At 39.1% G+C, this 20,250-nt stretch overlaps 1 protein-coding gene across 1 annotated transcript in view; it reads right to left on the reverse strand.

Annotated features, from left to right (window-relative positions):
- Positions 1–6,939: 6,939 nt before the first annotated feature.
- The window catches only part of RTF1 (RTF1 homolog, Paf1/RNA polymerase II complex component), a 30,922-nt gene continuing 17,611 nt past the window's right edge, over positions 6,940–20,250 (reverse strand). The window contains 13 exon segments of the mRNA XM_075030706.1: positions 6,940–9,071; positions 10,910–11,021; positions 11,313–11,408; positions 12,594–12,671; positions 13,266–13,323; positions 13,692–13,813; positions 15,025–15,102; positions 15,690–15,797; positions 15,886–15,973; positions 17,191–17,273; positions 18,186–18,363; positions 18,977–19,112; positions 19,942–20,053. Of these exon segments, the coding sequence (XP_074886807.1) occupies positions 8,965–9,071; positions 10,910–11,021; positions 11,313–11,408; positions 12,594–12,671; positions 13,266–13,323; positions 13,692–13,813; positions 15,025–15,102; positions 15,690–15,797; positions 15,886–15,973; positions 17,191–17,273; positions 18,186–18,363; positions 18,977–19,112; positions 19,942–20,053 (1,356 nt within the window). The 3' untranslated portion in view covers positions 6,940–8,964.

A 20,250-nucleotide genomic window follows, 5' to 3' on the forward strand; every position in this document is an offset into this window, starting at 1 on the left:
ACTTTTCTATCTTCAACTTCCTGTCTTGGATCATTTGGGAAAATATTGTGGAAGTCTGCAATGGAAAAAAAAATCAATTAATAATCAACTAATCCTGATTAAAAATTGAAAATGACTGCTTTGTATTTGAAATTCATCTAGTCCTTTTCAGATGAAGACAGCATTTATTCAAATGTTCAAGTTTACCTTAACAGTGGAAAAAGTTTGCCTCCATAGTCCATTATAATACTACCAAGGGGAGAGCTTCATTACATGAAGAATACCTACTCTCAGGTTTTCATGACTAGTAAGTCTTCAAGAGCAAAGTATGAAACAAAAATTTGTCTTTTTCCTTTTTAGAGTTTATGCTGTATACGATCTGCTTTTCTAGTCACATAGATCAGTTTTTTTCCCAAATCAAGGAAGCCTACAATACTAAACCAACTGTAGAGCTTGTGTTTGTGCTAACTGCAGCCAGAAAACCCACTGCATTAGGGCCACTCTTGGGAGAAGATGTAATTTTTCAGAGTAATCTCCTAAAGCGTATTTGGGATATGAGCAACAATTTTGTTCTAATTGCCATACCATCAACCATTTTAAAATGTCAGCCGTTGCTTGAATAAGATGAGAATTACCTGGTATAGGTAAGCAGCAGCGGCTGCACTAGAACTGCCACCTCAGAAAACGTCCACAGGTCGGCTGCCATGTCGCTGGCGTTCAGACGGCTTCCTCACATCAGCTTGTACTCCTCCACTACTGCTTCCAGTAAAAGGCCTAAAAACTGACAGCCACACATCTGGGTTTAGGACCTGATCTTTTATGCAGCAATTTCACCTCGAAAAATATCAGAAGCGAGTTACCTGTTGGCAGGCGTGCCACCAGGAAGAATTAAGAGAAGGGATGAAGTAGCTGCCATTTACGCCCTTGCACTCAAAGCAAATACACCTGTGCCCCAGGTGGGGTACCTGGCAATTGCATGTTTGTCCATAGTCATGAAGGAGAGCAAACAAATGATTTGGGAATGGTCCTTTCATAAAGCACAAAGTCACAATCATCATGGATTTCAGATAAAATTTTATCTGTTTGATTTAGTGGCACATTTTACAGCTCTTGAGATTTCCCCCCTCCCTGCTCTTAAGTGAAGATCTTTTGAATTTCTTTCCTGAAGCAGGCACGGTGAAACAAGGCAGAGTGATCTTGGTCATGCTGTTTGTAAAGGCAGATCACTCCCACCTTCTAATCAGTACTGCCCCTTCCTCCAACCCGCTGAATCCCAAATCCAAACTCCCCGAAGTCTTGATGTACTTTGGTCATTGTATGTATATAAACCCCTGCCAGAAAATAACCTGTATTCTTTGCTTCCGTGTACATTATTCAGCATTAAGCTCTGCTTACGAATCTTGTCTAAAATGGGCTTTAACAACTTGACAAAGTTACTCATCTGCAGTGTAATTTACTACTCTATCCACCCTTGCATTTTCTTCAGAACAAGCTGACAGAGGTTTATGAACAAACCAAAAACCTTCCCCAGGAAGACTGAGGAAATGTAATATTGTTACTTGAGAATTAACATGAGATTTAGGACATTAACCTGAGACTTCCAGCAAATTTTTTTCCAATGGCTTTCTTCCCTTTCCCCTTTGTTGAGATCATGGGTTTCTGCACTGACCTAGTGTAGTTTCTCCAGAACAGTACTCAAAAAACATAGCTCTCATATAGCAAAATTTTATACATTTACTAAACCCAAACAAATTTGTGCAGGATCCATGATAATTTATATGCATGCAATTAAGTCAGGGATGTTGCTTGCAAGTCTTTTATGAGTAACCACCAATTTCCCAATTAATTTATTTCAAAACTTTAACATTCCTTAAAAATAATTTCAGAAAATTACTTACTTCATGCTGGTTTTCTACAGTATAGGTGAAAATAACATGATTCACTCAAACCAGGTACCATATTTGGCACAGGTGGAAGGGTAGCTATCAGAAAGGAGCATATAGTATGTCTTGAAGTTTGCATAGTATTTGTCCTCATGGACCAGAGGTTCTCAGTATTTTCCAGACAATAACCACTCTTTCCCACCATCGTTAGGACTCAGTGTTTCTTTTGTTGTCAGGGGATTACAAATGTGCGGAAAGACAGAAGCTCAGAATGGCATATAAATAGTTTCACTAGAGCAGAGTCTGCAGCTAGCTTTCAGGAATTAGACATGAGCTATTGTCAGGATCAAAAAACATGAGGAAGTCAATGAACTTTTTTTTTTTTTTTTTTTAAGCTTGATATGGAGAAAAGAAAAAAACACAAAGAAAACCCCTCTGTAACTATTACTCTTTAAGAAAGGAAATTACATTGCCTTACTTCATACTGCATAAGGGTATTAAGTCTCTTAAAGCACTCAGCTCACTCTTTGACACTAAGTGCCAGAACTTCTAAAGAGAAAACAGAACTTTTCTGTTTCAAATAATTGCTCTCATTTCAATACTGAAGATTAAGTGCAAAGTTAATGATAAAGAATACATTCTACCTCAAATACGTTCTACCTAACCTAACCACACTGAGATTAATTATTTGCACTACAGAAAATACACTTTATCACCCACAGACCACTGGAATGCAGGATGCTGAGAATTTAGGAAGAACCAGTGGTTAAATTCCAGGTTCTTCCCAAGAAGGAGAGTTGCTGTCCCCCCAGTAGTGGGCTATGGTAGCAGAACTGCTCTTTACATTTTTAAATCAATTAAAAGATATAAATTAAGAAACTTCTGCATAGACTTTATATTTAGGAGAAGCCTGACTGCAACTAAATCAATAGCCAATAATCCTTATTTGCAAATAGCTAAGTGCTGTGTTTGGCAACCTGGGTAACTCCTATCAGTTGTCGTAAAACAGCTTGACTATGGGGCAGACGAGTTACAGCAAAGTACACTCGGGTTTCACTTAGAATTTACTGTAAATAGGGTCATAGTATAATTTAGATTGAAAGGGACATCAGGACACACCTCCTCAGATTAACCTCCTGCACCCAGCAGGGTCAGCTCCAAGGCCACATTGCTCAGGGCTTTATCCAGTTGAAAACCTCCCAAGGATAAGCTGCGCAACCTCTTTGGGCTGCCTGTTCCACTGATTCACTGTCCTCACAGAGGGGTTTCATTACCTTTAATTAGAACCTCTAGTTTCATGTTATGCCACCATCTCTCATCCTCCCACCACACACAACTGTAAAAAGCAGACTACTTTCCTGACAACTTCTCCACACTTACCAGAAGGCTGCTGTTAACTCCTCCTGAAGTTACCTCTTCTGTTACACTGGAGACCTTGTTTACGGGCAAAGAGGAAGCATAACATATATATATATATATATATAAGTAAAGCTAAAAATTTATTGTTAACATATGGAAATCTTAACCTAATTCAAGGATCACTGTTAGCCTAGATTTAATTATTACAGGAAAAGAAAGAATAAAAATGCAGTTAGAGTACTTTTATACAGAAGTAGTTGCAGTAATAGTTAAAATTGTAACACATGTTTCTTGGTTTCTATCCCTTTTCTAGAGGTTATTTTCACCCTTCTGTTGCTCCTCTGGGTCTCAAAGTCAATAGCTCCAGACTGCTGGAAAGGATAATGTGAACCTGTCAGCATCTGGAGTCCTTTGTTGAGAAGAATATGCTGCTGCTTTCTTCCTCCTCCCTCTAGGATCCACTTGGGGTTCTTTTTATGTTTGCTAACATGCTTTTACATCTTTCTCTTCCCTCAGGGGTCTACAGCTCCATACTACATCCAAACTTATGATATATGGTGCCCTTCACACATTAGATACAATTTCTTTGTTCTGTTACTCCCTCAACACAGTTTTGTCCAGTTCTGGTTCTGCCTTTTTTAAACCAACAAACAAAAACAAAACCAACCAAACAAAAACAACCAAAGAAAATAAGCAACAGCAAAAAATCCCCAAACAACGAACACATACTTGACCACTGGTGAGTAACCACTCACCAATACATGTGCCCCATTGTCCATTTGTACTTCTGTATGCTACATCCTTTGTTTCCACTTCTAAAGGCCTCTACTATGATACCACACCTGCATTTCTCTTCACCACATCACTGCTTTGGTCATAAATATCTCATTCTGCATAAATTAACTGCTTATTAGTCTTACATATATAAAACTATGGTTGCACCACACAAAGGTAAACAGAAGTAAAACAAATTAGCCACAGACACCTGGCCGGTTAGAGAAATCGTTGTTATAGCAAAGCTAAGTAAAACAAAGCTACAGGCAGGTCAAGAAAAGTCTAGAAAGGGAAGCCTGATAAGCCTCAGTACTAAGCTTATGGCTTGTTACTAACAACAGTAACATGGTATTACAGTGCTACATCATCACCTTCTTCCAGTTGGACATGCCCCAGCCTCTGACCATCCTGGTGGCCCTCCGCTAAACTTGCTCCAAATGTTTGAAATCTTCCTTGAACTGGGGAACCCCAAAACTTGACACAGTATTTATTCTACATGTAGTCCAATACAAGATGCCAGATACAGCATCATAAGTACTATCAATACTCACCCTGCCTTCTGTTACTCATAGGTAACTGCAATATACTAACTATTCCAGGGAAGCTCCTACTTTAATTTACTTTCTTTAACTGCTCAGACTCTTAGCTGGATACTGCTGCTTCTCAGTAGAAAGGAGAACGCTAAAGAGAAATAGTCAAGTGTCCAAAGGCTGGCACATGAGGAAGACTTGTGATGGCCTGACACAGCTGTGCCGCAGGAGCCTTTAACATCTAGACAGATGTCAAGGCATAAAGAACCCCAAGGGAACATCTAATGGCTGCTATTTTTTTTACCTTTTTTTTTTTTTTAACCCAGGTAACTCCACACAGTATGAGACTAAAGAAACTGCTCATACGATACTCCTTCAGCCACTGAGCGTGAAGGGGGGGAGCTAAAATCTCAAGTGGTTGATGATGGTGGTAAGGTAGAACCATTGAGTGAGTGCTTAACCATTCCAGGTAAAAATAGAAAAAGAAAATTCACCTGTTTATTTGGCCAATTAAGCATCCCCCTCTAAAAGACTAAATTACTGTGCTGAAGGTAGTAAGACTGCGTATGTATCAGTAGTTTAGGTATCAAATTTACAGTACTTATTTCTCACAATTAAGAACCCCAAAATTCAAAGCTTCAAGTGGCCTGGACAAGCTTAACTATCTTCTAGTTAAGATGGGGGGAAAAACCAAACATGCCAAAGTCCAAATTTGAGACGACATTCACATGCCTTTTTACTCCCCAGTATGTATACCAGTGAAGCATTTGTGCAGACTCCTCATTTTCAGTTCTCACCTTCTTCTGCTTCCACCTTCTGCTAGGAATGAACCAACCGTGAAGCACTTTCTTCACAGCTAGTTCATTCCTTTCCCTTCAAGGCACATTTTTTCCTTTGGTTGACTATCCTTCCCAAAGCCAGTTAAAAACTGTCAACCCACCCTCAAGGCCCTTTGTCCTAAAGACTCCTTGAAAATCTGTGACCTTGCATAGCAGTTTAAAAGCATATGCATTTAAAAAAGCTCCTAAGGAGGTGGAAAACTCAAAATGTATTTTGTTGTTCAAAGTGCATCAAAGGAACATTTTGCTCATCAAATCTGTTACAGCTCTTCACTCTACAGTGTAACAGGCTGAGTCTTCCAGCCTGTTCAGTGATAAATCTATAGAGACAGTTTTGTTTCACAGACATCCCTAGCATGAACTCTACAGACATACACAGCCACAGTCTCAGGATGCGTGAGTTGGGAAATGCTGCACCACTCATGGTAAGCCACGACGCCTGTGAGACCAATTCTGTGTACTGCATGTAGGAAGGGGGATGGGGAGGGATGGGGAGCAGTACATGCAGGGCAGACAGACAAAACTGGAGAAAGCAATATGAAATTACTTATAGAATCATAGGATAATTCAGGTCAGAGGGGAGCTCAGGGAGGTCCTCCAGTCCATCCTCCTGCTCCAAGCTGGGTAAGCTTCAAGGGTGGATCATGTTATTCATGGCTTAATCCAGCCTTCTTTCAAAAACCTCCAAAATAGAGACAGAACAATCTCTCTGGGCAACCTAGTCCACTCTGACTGTCCTATGGGTGAAAATTTTTTTCCCTCCATCTTGGCAGAACTTGTCCTGTTTCAAGTTATGCCTGTTGTGTTCAGACTGATAAATGAAGCGTCAGTTTCTAAAAAAACCAAATTCCAGACAGGAAACCCTTAGCACCTCAGATCAAGGGATAAACAATCAACCTTATTAAACCAACAAACCAAGTTTATTTATAGAAGTCTGTACAGTTGTGATGAACTATGCTAGGACACCAATGAAACAAAGCAAACAAATCTCTCCCTCTCTAATGAGTGGGAGGTGTAGTCACTCACCTTTACATGCACTTAAAGGAAAAAAGATTACAGCTTTCATACACAGTTCTGTAACTATTCAAAAGTACTTTCTTGATGTATTATTCTCAATATAAGAGGTTTGCATGATAATTTACTGACTGTTCCTCTCAAAGTATTTCAGCAGAATCCAGAAACTTTGAGAGGGTAAGTGGCAGTTTCATAGTTGCAGATAACTAGGACATAGTCCACCATTCAGATCTGCGTTCTAAACTCACTGCATCTCCTCTGTTTCAGCTATCTCCACTAAAAGTTACTTGCAACACTGTACAGGTCTCGTTGACGTTTTGGCTGTAGTACAGACTATTCTTGTGTTACCGAATGTAGAAGTTATCTAAAACCAATACATCAAGGGCAAGCATATTAAAAATATTGAATTTGAGTTAACTTTACCTTTAGAGACCACTTGTCACTGTGCCTCAGAGCTCTGAGGCATTTCTGTGGAAAAACCAGTTCCTGAATCACTTTATTTGGCAATTATTTCTGCAAAGCATTGGAGAGTGATTATTCTGAAAACTGGCTATTGCAAAATAAGTTTAGATTTTTTTATTACAAATCTGTAACATAACTGAAGCTGTTGAAAAAACCAAAATCATATCATATGCATTATCTACACAGTGAATCACGATGTCTCCTATGAAGTTATCATGGCAGATTCCATAAATCCACTCTTAAAAAGTTAAAAGTACACATATGTGAAAGCCTACTACAACTCCAGAGAAGCTGCTAAAATAGGCCATCAAATAAGCACACTATGATTACATATTTACAGAATAACCCACATGTGTCCTAGAACTATGGACTATTCAGTAAATAAGTATTGAAGGATTTCTAATTATTTGTTTACACGGTAGATAAGAGCTGCTTCATAGGTTGATTTTCTTTTTTATACACAGTATCAATCTGCACACAATTACATGATGTTTCTTTAAAGCTACTGTTAAAAAAGGAAGAGAAAGTTAAATAAGAACTAGATTAAAGTTGCATTAAGAATCCAACAAGAAAGCATCAAACACAGGTTTAAATGTAACCAGTGTATGATTTCAGAAAAACAGTAATGCTCTGACACAAGAAGAGCATCAGCATTTTCCCTCTTCAGGGTCCCCCAGAAACATTCCTATCCAGTTCAGTGCTTAAGTTATATACGTACTGGACTGAGTAGGAACAAACACGTGCTTGCACGCTTACCTGAACGAGGGCCTCTAACCTTTTAGACTTCTAATTCTCTTTTAATTTAGTTCTTAGCTCCATATATTCAGTTGTATCTTGTTTGGAAAAGTTCTTTGTTAAATGTCACTTATATTTACACTTTGATTTTTTTTTTTTTTTACACCTGAGTGATAATTTAGCTGTCACCTTGTGTCCAGTCAAATATTCCATAAAGCCATACAATTCTTGTGCTAGTGTTGCACTCCACTTGTACCAGTTTATATATGGAAAAATGTGCATCAGCTACCTCTCATACATTACCCACTGACCTTTCTATGTCCTTAATGTGTCCTTCCCCTTCCACACAAAGTGATTTTTTTAAAAATTATTAATATTTTTTGTTTGTTTATAGAAGCCCCGTTTAAATGGTTCACAAAGCAAGAACAAAGTGAGCTGGAGCCCAGTGAAGACACAATGACTTAAAAAGTATGTAATATTGGAGGCTTGGAGAAGAAATTAAAGCCCAACCAATGAGCACCCCAGGGCCATCCCAGAAAAAGCTACTCCACTCAGTTACAGCTGGAGACTCCGGATGTACTATGGATAATAAGTCCCACGTCAAGAGCTGTGTACCTCTCTCTCATCAGTTAAGTGTAAGTAAAAAAGGGAACATCAAGTTAAACAGCTATACCAGCCAAGCCGTTTTAGTAAGAAGAATCACATTTAATGAGTTTCTTTCTTGCAATTTCAGATGCTCAAGTACAGCTGGTAGAAATTCAAAACAGCCGTAAAGAACTGTGACAGACGGATACAAATAGTACTGCAGCTTAAAAATGATAAAAAACACCTGAAAAAAAGTCACACAACCCTCCCAAAAAAATTTACACTTTGAACCTAAGCCAGTTTTTGAAGATTCCCTTCTCCAAAGCTAGGATGAAGGAGGAAGAAAAAGAGGAAGAAAGTGCAGATGACCTTCCAGCCACAAAGGTCTTGCGCCAATGTTTATTCACCATGCCTGTGGTGGTATGTAAGGGGAGATCACCAAGTGCCGATTCTGCGACCACCATGAGATTCCTACGGAAATCCAGACCTCAGGCTAATACTGAACACAGAGTGGACCAACGAGCTGCATCAACAAAATAAAAACAAAACTCAAACTAAAAGAAATGGGAAAACCCCAAATAGCACAGATCCACATTTGTGAGGGGGGCAGGAGGAAAGGGCAAGAAGGGAGGTCTATACAGTAAATAGTTGAATGGTTTATGTTACAGATGACTGGCAGTTTTAAAGAGTCTCTTCCCAGCTCCATTGCTGCTCCAACCCAGAAGGGAGAACTGAAAAGGGAGGAAGAAAAGGTAGGACATCGTCATGGAGCATGCAGGATCAGAAGCAGCAGAGTGGGCATGCTCAAATAAGCCCCCGCCTCTTTTTGTAGTCCTCCAAGTTCAATGATCGCCGAGGGGCACCATCTTTTGCTGGTGGAGCCTTGGAGGTGATGGCCAGTGCCTTAGATTCTGTTGGGGATAAGAAAACAGTGAGGACCGAAATACCTGAAAACTACAGATTTTTACTTGTTGCTTTTACTGACAGCTTCACCACAGAATCACATTTGGCTTCTCTAGTATATATCAGGTTAGAACTGCAGTTAATAATACCGGCAGTATCTGGTAGCTTATCTTCATGGATAAAGCATGTGCTATTTTGACTGTTTGTTAATTCAGCTTTCTGCCGGTAAGTATACTTTCATTTCTTAAGAAAACTACTCTATAGCACGCTGAAATCACAATGTAAACAGAGCCTGCAGGCTCAGTTCTGGGATCTTTGATAAATCATTACCCCATGAGAATAGCAAGCACAAAGAGACAGATAATAAGTGGACAGAAGTCAAACTTCCTATCCATATCTACAATACACATTTTAACCAATCCCCAGGTTCTTCTTTTAAGAAAGGAGACTGCACAAAGCAAGATGCCAAAATGGTGTTCTGTCTGAGGAAAAAAAAAAACCAGAACAGCCATACTTAAACCTCTACCTACATTGTGTCTCTCTCATCCTTCTCTTTTTAGTTCCCTTCCCGGTTTTCAGTGTCCTTTAGTGCCTAACCTTCATCTGCTTGCTAACTTTCTGAAGTTTGTAACTCGCTAACTGCTTCAGGAAATCTCCTGTTCTTGGCATCCTACCTCATTCTGTAGTCTTAGGTACAGCGTTCCAATCTTGACCTAGTTTGGAAAGACAACCTCTCCTACTTTCCCTTCTTGACAACGTTTTAAGTCTTTGTGCATTCTTATAGTACTCCTTAAATTGTTGTCCTCCAAGAAACTCAGTGCTAATCCTTCCAGTATTGCAAGAAAAAAATGAGCCTTGTGAGCCAAATTGCACTGGTATACTCCCATGCTTTCCCGCCACTGGAAAACAGCTCAATAGGACCAGAGGAAATGGCCTCAAATTGCCCCAGGGGAGGTTTACATTGGGTATTAGGAAAAATTTCTTCACCGAAAGGTTTGTCAAGCATTGGAACAGGCTGCCTAGGGAAGTGGTTGAGTCACCAGCCCTGGAGACATTTAAAAGATGTGTAGACCTGGTGCTTAGGGACATGGCTTAGCAGTGGACTTGGCAGTGTTAGGTTAACAGTTGGACTCGAGGATCTTAAGGGTCTTTTTCAACCTAAATGATTCTATGATACTAAACTGTTCTTGCCACACATCTCAGGCTCTCAAAGTCAAGATCACAAAGAGGAAGCTTCAGCAAGTTTGTGTCTATAAGCATACCTTCACTCCCTGCACAGTTTTGGTTCCCCTAAAATTTTGGTTCAATACCATCTGCAATACCAAAGTTAGGGAGCAGCAACTTGGTAAAGCAGCAGGTTCAAAATCAAATAGAAATACTTTATCCACATAGTATGTACACAGATTATGGAACAGGACATCACAGACGCCCAAAGCTTATCTGTCCTCAAAAGTGATTAGACGAATTAACCAAGTAAGTACCAAAGTAGGTATCAAGGCTTATTAAATACAACACTCTTGTCTGTTCTCCAAAGATTATGCAAGTCTGTAGACTACTTCAGAAAACACTCATTACATCCTTTCCTCCATAGGCATTTGGAGCAAGGATATGGGGATACACAGGCTTTCAGTTTAACACAACACAGTTGTTCTTGTTTTCTCAGTGTATGTCACTAGCACACATCCCTTCCTCCTCAGTTCACGATGCTTGCCAAGACAACAAACATGGAGTCCTTGCTCCCATTTTCAAAAGCCCACCAATGATTTTGAAAGAACTATTCTGAAGAAGTGAGCTCTACCATAATGAGCTGGACAATCACATCCCCAAACTCAGCTGGAACACCTACCTGAACTGGGAACCTGAAGATCAATCTTTACATCAAAGTCATGCACTTTGAAAAGATCTTCTGAGAGGTCACTGGCTGATTTAGAGTTCACATCTTTATCCTTCCCTTGACCCTGAAATAAAAACTATGGGTAAGTCTCCAACTCTTATCTGTCCAGATAAACAGAGATAAAAATGCTTTTTCCCCACTTCTGTCACAAACATACTTAGTTTAGCTTTCATACTGCTAGAGAAACTTAATTTTCTTTCCCTAAGAAAGAAAAAGCTGTTTCTTTTCTATGATAATCCTCTACAGGATACCTATTTCTAGAACTGAAGCATGCACATCTACTATTAGTCATAAGCTTCTAGAACAAAACGGTGACAGTGGGAGGAACATAACAGAGACAGAAATGGAAACTTGCCTTACTCATGTCCTTTGGAGCATCTGGTAATACACCAGACCCGTACTTTGCATTTAGTTGGGCAAGGATGGCAGCTTGGACAGCAGGATCTCTGGACTACAGAGGGGAAAAAGAAAAATAAAAAAGAAAAGAAAGAAGGAAAAAAAAAATATCACTATTTAAATGGGTGAAAACTATACTGCCATTTTGTTAAAACAGCGCTCATATCCATGAATCTAAAACCATAAGAGGCTGTAGATAAGTTAGCCCAATCTTCAGAATCTCAGAGACAACTGAAATCATCCTGATACCTGTGTAATAATGCATCTGACAATAACAAACTAAAAGTTATCCTTCAGAAAGTCTTTCTTTGAGAAAATGAGAAATACATTTCCTGTTGATATGGTTTGCTCCCATGACTAGTCTTAACACTATTATTAGATGTATTTGATTTCAGCTTACAGTTCTGGCTGAAACACTCTACTAGAGAGAAGAGATCTTTAGAGGACTATTTTCTTTACACAATATGATGTGTCTACCATAATAAAGCTATTCAGTTATGATTCTTTGCTAATAAAGAATTATTTCAGAAATAATTATTTAATTCAAGCCTTGCAATAAAATTCCTTTTCTATTCCCTTCCCAGTTTGTGGAGACTCATGAGAGCCAACCTGACCAGTTTTTTTTAAGTACTGATACTAGAACCATATACTATTCCAGAACAGGCCTCAAAAAAGCCAGATTACTTAGAAGTAGGAGCTGATCACCTTGCTATCTATCATTTATATAGCTAGGGACTGTAGTAGCAGGTTTTGCCACAGTATCATGGGGGACGTTTGTGTTAAACTACTTTATCCATCACAGGCCCAAAGTGTCTGGTCTTCTCTCGCCTTTCACAGATCTTTCAGGAAAATTTCAACTAATTTGAAGTGAAACTCACACCTACAGCAAACTGTTTTCCCAGAGCTAACTAAATCTGAGTAATTCTACATAAAAACTCACCACAGAAGTCTAAACCACAGTTGCTTCTCCAGGTACATATACCCACATCACTTATGTCCTTCACATTTTGCATTAAAAAAAATTAAAACAAAAACAAAAAAACGAACTGCTTTTTCCTCCTTTTGGGATAGTGAGTCCAGGATCTCACTCAATTGCATCTCACCCTGGCATCTGGAACATTAATAGCATATGGCACAACTGCGAATTAATACAAACAACATTTTCTTTCCTACTGTCTGCATTATGTTGGTTTCTGTTTCTCTGCAAATTGCCACAATTGAACTTAAGTATTACACTCACATTAGACACTATTGTGGGCTTGCACTGCCGCCTAGTAAAGGGGTCCATTTGTTGGTTTTTCATGCTGTGACTTTCAGCCTGAAGAAGAAAAAGCACGTGGTTTTGCAGAGTTAGCTGCTTGCACCCTTATAAATCCTCCCACAGCACCCTGTCCATGCAAGTACTCATCAGCTATATATAATAATAAGATCAGAGGAAAACCAGGAACAGCATTACAGATTAGAAAGATTTTGACACACCCACAGTCCTATGCTTCACAGGTCAAAACTCCTTACTGAATATAACACAGAAAATACATGCACAACTCTCAGGCTAGTTAAGGCTTAACCATTTGTTAACAAGCTTAACTTTCTCTTAATAGAAGTGTCACTGCAGATAATTGAATATTTCCTTTACTATTTGATTCTCTGAAGTCTCCTTTCTGATTTCTTTCCCATACAAAATGCACTAAGCCACTATTACAGTCAGTAATCTGCTGATAATCGAGTTGATCAAAAGGATAAAGCAATCTGCTTTAAAATCATGTAATCTGCCTATATGAAAGATTTTATAGATCATTAAAAAAAATTGAGTAGATCATTAAAAAAAATTGAATAACTTCACCATGCAATTATCCCCCTTTGCATCATTTCATGTCTACTTGTACAGAAGTATTAATTCAGCACTATTTACCACAAGAGCCTTCTCAGACTCAACGATATTCCACTCTCTATTTCTCTGGTTGATGTAACTGCAGAAAGGAAAAAAAAGGAGGGTAAGGGAAAGAAAAAGAAAGTGATCATCATTTATCAATTCCTACACAACAAAATGCCTGACAGCATTCTTGCAGCTTCATCCTGATCATAAATTACTCTTACTGCAACACAACTGCTACCTGGGGTGAGTGGAAGAGAATTTACATTTTTGACAGTTTTAACTGAATGACAGATACAAGGAAGTGAAGATAGGCAAACGCTAACAGAGCCATCATGATACACATTTCATGAATATATTGTACAGGAAAGACAAAATCCTGCAGTTAATTCACTACTGCTTTAGTTTCTCTCCTCCATATATTTTGATTGATGCTATTTAAGAAAGAAAATATCTGCTTCTTACCTGATTGCAGAAATGTTTTTTGTTCGTTGACGATCCAGGGCCTCTGCTCTCTCTTCAAGTTCATTAAGCTGATCTTGAATCTGTTTGGCCTTATCTTGGTCCCCCAAGTCCTCAGCCATAGCCTTCAACCAAACAGTAACTCATTAGGCACTACTCTCTACCACAGAGCTAGTCAGAGAAACAAGGGATACACCCATGAATCAGCCAGTTAACCCTATTCCAGTTGCAAATGTTCTACCCCACATGGTAAGAATACAACAAAGAGCTAAACTCTCCTTACAGCTCAAGGCAAAACAGGACTTCTTACTCTGAAGAACCCTGAAAACCTTTGAAAGTCCTTAAACTAAGGAAGACGTAGGAACACTACTCCCAGCACGAGAAGGGCAAGTCAGTTAGATGATTTAAGTTACGGGTTTGATTAAAATCTAATATCACTATTTACCAGCTCAGAAAAGAATGATTATTTCTGCAACTGTCAGTTGCCACTTATTTCAGGGAGTTGGAGAGTCCCAGACCAACAACAGTAGCTTATCATGCCACCTGGTGACAATAAAAAGCAATTGCACCGTTCTGCAAAGGAAAACTAACAATTTACATGTTCATTCATAGTAAAATGATGAGCAAACAATACAGTTAAGCCAAAGAATGTATAACTAAAGATTAATACAAACTCTTTGTTTTTACTATATGTGAAGCATGAATGTCTTGAAAAAGGACTGCACAAATAAAACCAAACAAAATGTGTTATATCTATTTTTATCTTCAGAGATACTTAAGATTGTTTTCTTGACTTCTCAGCTTTGGCTTCTCAGCACTGTTAGGTCTATTCCAGGAGGTCTACATGTAAAACAGTTCAGTGGCAAGTAAATCTTTCAGCAATCTATTCTAGTCAATATAAATTAATGGCCATAAAGTGACAATTCACTCACCCCTGAGTAAAAGACAATTTAATACAACTTTTATTTTCCTATTTTAAAAAGTATAGGAAATTAACTGTCAAATATTATTATGGGGTATTCTGAAGAAAAAAAAAAAAAAAGGAAAAAAGAAAAAGAGTTAAGAGTTTCTAAAGCAGAACAGCTTAGGACCTTCTTGTTTAAAGGACACAAAAAGAGACAGCTACAATTGTTGGCAATTGCCCTTAGAAAAAGAATGCAATCGCTTTAACTGGGTTCCAAGTGTTCTGAACCCAGCAATGAACCTTGAGATCCACCTTTTATAGCTGCATAGTTAAAGTCAACCTTACTGCTGACTACCGCCAAAATCCAGATGAGCTCCAGTTCTTCAAAATCAAAGACTGCATTAAGCTTGCAGACATCATCTCATCTCTCACCTTCTCCTTTAACAGCTGAGTTTTCTTCATAGCATAATTTGGAGGTGCTTTTCTGAACCTTTCCTTCTCTTTCACAATCTGTAAGATGCAGAGGAAACAGCAAGAATACGCAAATATGAAATGTCTATTTCAATACTTGGACACTAGAAGCAACAGATCAATATCACCTAAGAAATGTACTTACTGCCACAGAATTTTACTCATGCTCTTTCTCTGCTGCATTTTTTAATTTGTGACTTGGTAATGAGTTACAGCTCCATTCCCCTCACTTATGACCTACAAAAATCTGATGCTCATCACATTTGGTCAGTATTGAGCAAGTATTAAACTGCAGAAACTGTGATAAATGCATCTATCATGATACTGTTAGCTTTTCAGAACTTGAGAACCAAGTTACCATACTCAGGTTAGGCATTCAGAGCTCTGCAACACAAGTTCAAGAGGAGGTAACAGGGCACAAAGGATGAAGTAAATCAGGAGCGAGCACTCAACAGCTGGATCACCAAGCTACTCTATCCAGTTATTCAACTTGATTTTGAGCCTTTTATTTTCTTCTTAGGAAGCAAATACCATGATCATTTTACTTTGTAACAGCTAGTGCTCTACTCCATGAGTTCCTGCCACCTTTAAGCACTGCCACAGCCTCACTACAACACACTGTTTACCTCCTCAATGTCCTGGTCATTAAACTTGTAGTTGAGGGCTTCTTTGATGGACACTTCCTTCTTGTTTATCTCATCTAGCGTGGGTAGCTGCATCCCAGCAGAGAACATCTAAACACAAGGACAAAGAGGTTACTTTCCACTTAAAGGATCCTTGGCAGAAGGCTGCTAAGAAGAAACTAAAGTCTGGCAAACTTACCGCTTCCTTCCACTTCATAAACTCACTTTCAGTGAATTCCTGATTTGAGACAAACTCCAAGCGAAACACACGTGAATCACTGCCGTGCCTGCAACAAGAAAGTGTAACAACATCCCTCTCTGATGGTACAGAGCTATGATCTTGGATCTATAGGTGTAAACTGATTCAAGAAGCCCAAAACCAGACACTTAAGGCTACTCTTGTGGCTCGCATGCTATCTATTCCTAACTTCAGTCCAGTCAGCCACAGTTCAGGAGCCTACATCAGCTATTAGTAGTAATGCAAAGGAATACTAGACAATGAGTCTGCAGAAAACAGTCGCTCGGTTGTGGCAGTAAAACCCTGAGGAGGAAACGGAAACAGACCTCTCTCACACCTAAGCCTTACCTACCCTATTCAGTGACCCATGGCATGATCTTCAGAAACACAGAGCTCCTTCATGTTTGGAACAATAGAAGTAACCTTTCAGCAGTACTGAATTATACAATGCTGGAGCCAACCACTACCTAATTTTTCATTTGTTGGCCAGTCAAAAGCCAGAAATCCCTAAACATTTTCTGTGGAGCACTACCTTTGGCACTACCAGCTAAACTACTATGCTGCTACTAGCCAATACTAAAATTAGTTTCCATGGTGTAAATTTCACTCAAAGTATGGAGCTCTCTCCTGAGGCAGCCTAAGAAGTTACTGAATGTCACAATGAATTTAGATAAATTTTTTATTTACTCCACACTTGCATCCATGTGCATTCTCCACATGCCTTCCTGTTTCTCCCAAATGGTTAATGTCGTCTTGTCCTCTCACTAGGATGTTTTGTATTGTAACTGTTAACCTCACCTCATGATACTTATAAGGGCCATAAGAAAAACTGAGAAATCCAATGCTACATTCAGCTGCTTCCCTCCAAAGTACCATTTTATGTTGTAATACATACGTCAGACCCAATCATGTATGCCTTTAAATGATACATATTTCTAACATCTGATTACAACAACTGTGCAGAAAAGATATAAAAGAGTATTGCAAAACTCAGGAGGCATATACAAACATCCATGGGTTACTAAGGCAAGTGAATTGCTCAGATGTCAACACAATCACAAGTCCCTGCATGAGATTTTTTACAATTTCCATTATGCCAAGGGGAAAAAAAACCCCAAAAAACCCAACCCCAACATTCTAGCAGTAAGAGGCATGGCAAGTCCCAGTCTGCTTTTTAGCGCTCATCTACAAACCACACACAGAACATTATTTGCTACGAAAAGGACACCAGCTCATGAGCTGATGAGGATGACTTTGGTATCTTACCGCAACTGTAGTCCTTTGTTTGTCCGGGTACCACCAAGCTGGTAAACCTTTGCAGTCTCTACCACACCAGTTATTTCAGCAACCTATATCACACAGTAAAATACACAAGAGGAAGGATGCAAGAGGGGACTTCTGTGTTCCTGGAATATATCTGGATATTCAAGCCTTTTCGTGAGAGATCTAAAACCTTAATATAACTAACAATTCTAACTAGATCAAGGAAAGTAAGACTCTTCAGTGTATGTTATCAGGTACTGAATTAGTTGCTTCATGCGTCACCTTTGAGTTGACAAATTATACCATCTGAATGCTTGATGTAGCTTTTGTATCTTCTCAGTTCTGCCTTCCTGACCAAATGGTGTACACTTTCCTACTTTTCCTATTGACTTTTCAATTAACGCTGGTTTGGGTTAACGTATGTCCCAAATGAAATACACCAGTGCTGCTCACATACTGAACACAGCCCCTCTGGGAACCTTTTTAATGCAATTTTAGAGAATATTATTGCATCCCATGACTGTACAGTTACAGCAATGAAACAGAAAAACAAAACTGTTCTCAATCACATTCTCTTCTGAGGCACACTGATGTATTAGAAGAAACACTTTGTAAAAAAAGAACCGAGACCACGCAATAACTTGGGAACATTCCCAGAAATTAGGAGCGAATGTTACTCATCCTTACTTGGTCAAAGCAGAGTCCTGAACTCTAGTTTGCAATACAAATGATGAGACAAGACAGTATGAACCAAAGCTGGAAGAACAGGCTTTGTGAGTGCTCCCTCTCTCTCACTAAATATATCTCTTCACCTAGCTGGTCCCATAGATTTATTTATTTTTAAGCTGGTCTCCTCCACCTCTTTGGCAGCAATTACGTTTTCTGATTATAAGCAATCTTTTTGTATTTACACTCAAACAATCACAGGTACCTGAGAAGCTGCAAATATTACATTACAGCACTATAAAAAGAACTAAACCCCTTAGAGCTAAACTCACCCGATAAACAGGTTTGCTGTTGTGATTTCCAATGCCAATACGGACAAAGCAGCCAGTGACTGTCTTAGCAAAGAAGGGCATATGACACCAGCGCTCCAGCTTGTGTCGTGATAACCGTACTCGGTTCAGCTCTTCAGGCAAGGACACTGGCTGGGACTTAGGAGGAATTTCTTCTTTCCTGATTTGGGGAAGGTGAGAAGGAATAAAGAAAAAAAGTAGAGACATAATCACCAAAAAAGGGGTCCTGAGCAAGGTGCAGCATGAGTGCTAACTATTTAAAATTACTAGTAAAAGGAATGATTCATCACACGCTAGCTGACTGTAGATATGCGAATTTAGCATTCATAAGAAAGTCTAAATGCGAAGTCCCAGACTTGTTACCCACTGCCCCTGCCACCACAAAGCAGAACGACTCACACACCAGGGCAGTTTATAGGCCAATGCTTTAAGATAAGCCAGCACACCTCTCTGCCCTGCTAATGTGCTAACGTTCTGCAGCTGCTAAACTGTAGGACTAAACAAATCTATAAACAACAGTGTAAATGGGGCTAAAGGTAACAGCAGGGAACTGAAGTTGCAAACCCATCCAAGGTAAATCAGTCGCATACACCATGATATAGAAGCCAAGGACTCAAATCTGAGCAATGCAAGTGTGCCCAGAGGCAAAACCACTTTAGAGACACTGAAATGCCACCAAACAATCCTCTAAACCAGCACATGTCTACATAAAGTGGATCTCTGTTTTTGAACACACACTTACAAGGAATCATAGTCCAGTGTTCACTACTTACTCTTCCTCTTCATCAGAAGATGAGGATCTGGATGAGCGATCACTTTTCTCACTAGACTTATCATCCTCCTCCTCCTCTTCATCATCAGAGTATACTTCACTAGTTTTTAATGGCTGTTTTTTTGCAAGCAATTCAGCTGGAGGAACAAGGACAGAAAACAAGGAAAAACAAGCAGTAAATTTTTCATGAAAAGTTTCAGCTCTAACAGGAAGCTTATTGTTAAAAAAAAACCAAACCAAAACAGATAGCTATTAATTTTACGCTGGATACAAGTGCCACATGTTCAAACCCACTAGTAAGCTAAGCACTTCACTGTCTACATTCAAAGAGAAATCAAAGTATTTAAAGGCATCTTAAATCTCAGCTGTACTTATCAGTCTCCCAACTTGTCTACACATAGCAATACAAGATGGGCATAACAACTGGATATACAAGATAAAACTATTATGATCAGACAACTCACTGGTATTTTGCAAGAAAAAAAACCCTCATTTTTGGAGAGGACCACAATAAAACCCAATAGAGTAACAAAAAGGGTTGCATCAAAAGTTTGCAGCAAGGGACACAAGATGATGTGCCAGCGAAGAAACAAGCAAATGCAGACAAGGTAGCACAAGAACAATAAATATTGTTTGGATGAATCAGAAATTAAATAACAGAATCTAAAGTGACCAATTCAAATACCTGAACTAAACATTACTAAGTGCCATTCAATGGACTGCAATGAAAGTTTGCTTTCTTTTCAGACCATTCCAGGGAGGGGTGGGAGGGAGGAATACAGCGTCAGTGATGCTAAACAATACCCTAGGTGGTCATGTCAGGCAAAAGACCAAGGAAAACACAGACATGGAATTCATTCACTCCAAGGTGTAAGATTGTTGCATTAATTAGAAACAGGAAGTAGCACTTTCAGAAAGCTGTAATAATGCCTCAGAAATTGCAGCAATAGCAACACGCTTTCATACCTGTTCTGTTCTTCCTTTTCTCTCTTTCTGCTTTCAGCTCCTCCATTGCCTGAGACTTCTTGTCTAGCTTCTCATCCCGCTTTGATCGCCGCTCTTTGTTATGTGACATGACCTAAAAACATGCACAGAAAGTCCCTCAACACCAAGTGCAATCCATAAATTGAAACGCATTAAAACAAAGATTGTTTGCACACTTTGAAAACTTTTCAAATAGAAACTACTAACAAACTCCATTTTGAAACCAGTTTTTTTCAAGTTCATTTTTACAGAGGCTAGGGAGAGGGGAATCAATCTGAAGTGTATTTCTTT

This window comes from Buteo buteo, chromosome 6 (assembly GCF_964188355.1).
Source record: "Buteo buteo chromosome 6, bButBut1.hap1.1, whole genome shotgun sequence".
In the NCBI taxonomy this organism is placed as follows: domain Eukaryota; kingdom Metazoa; phylum Chordata; class Aves; order Accipitriformes; family Accipitridae; genus Buteo; species Buteo buteo.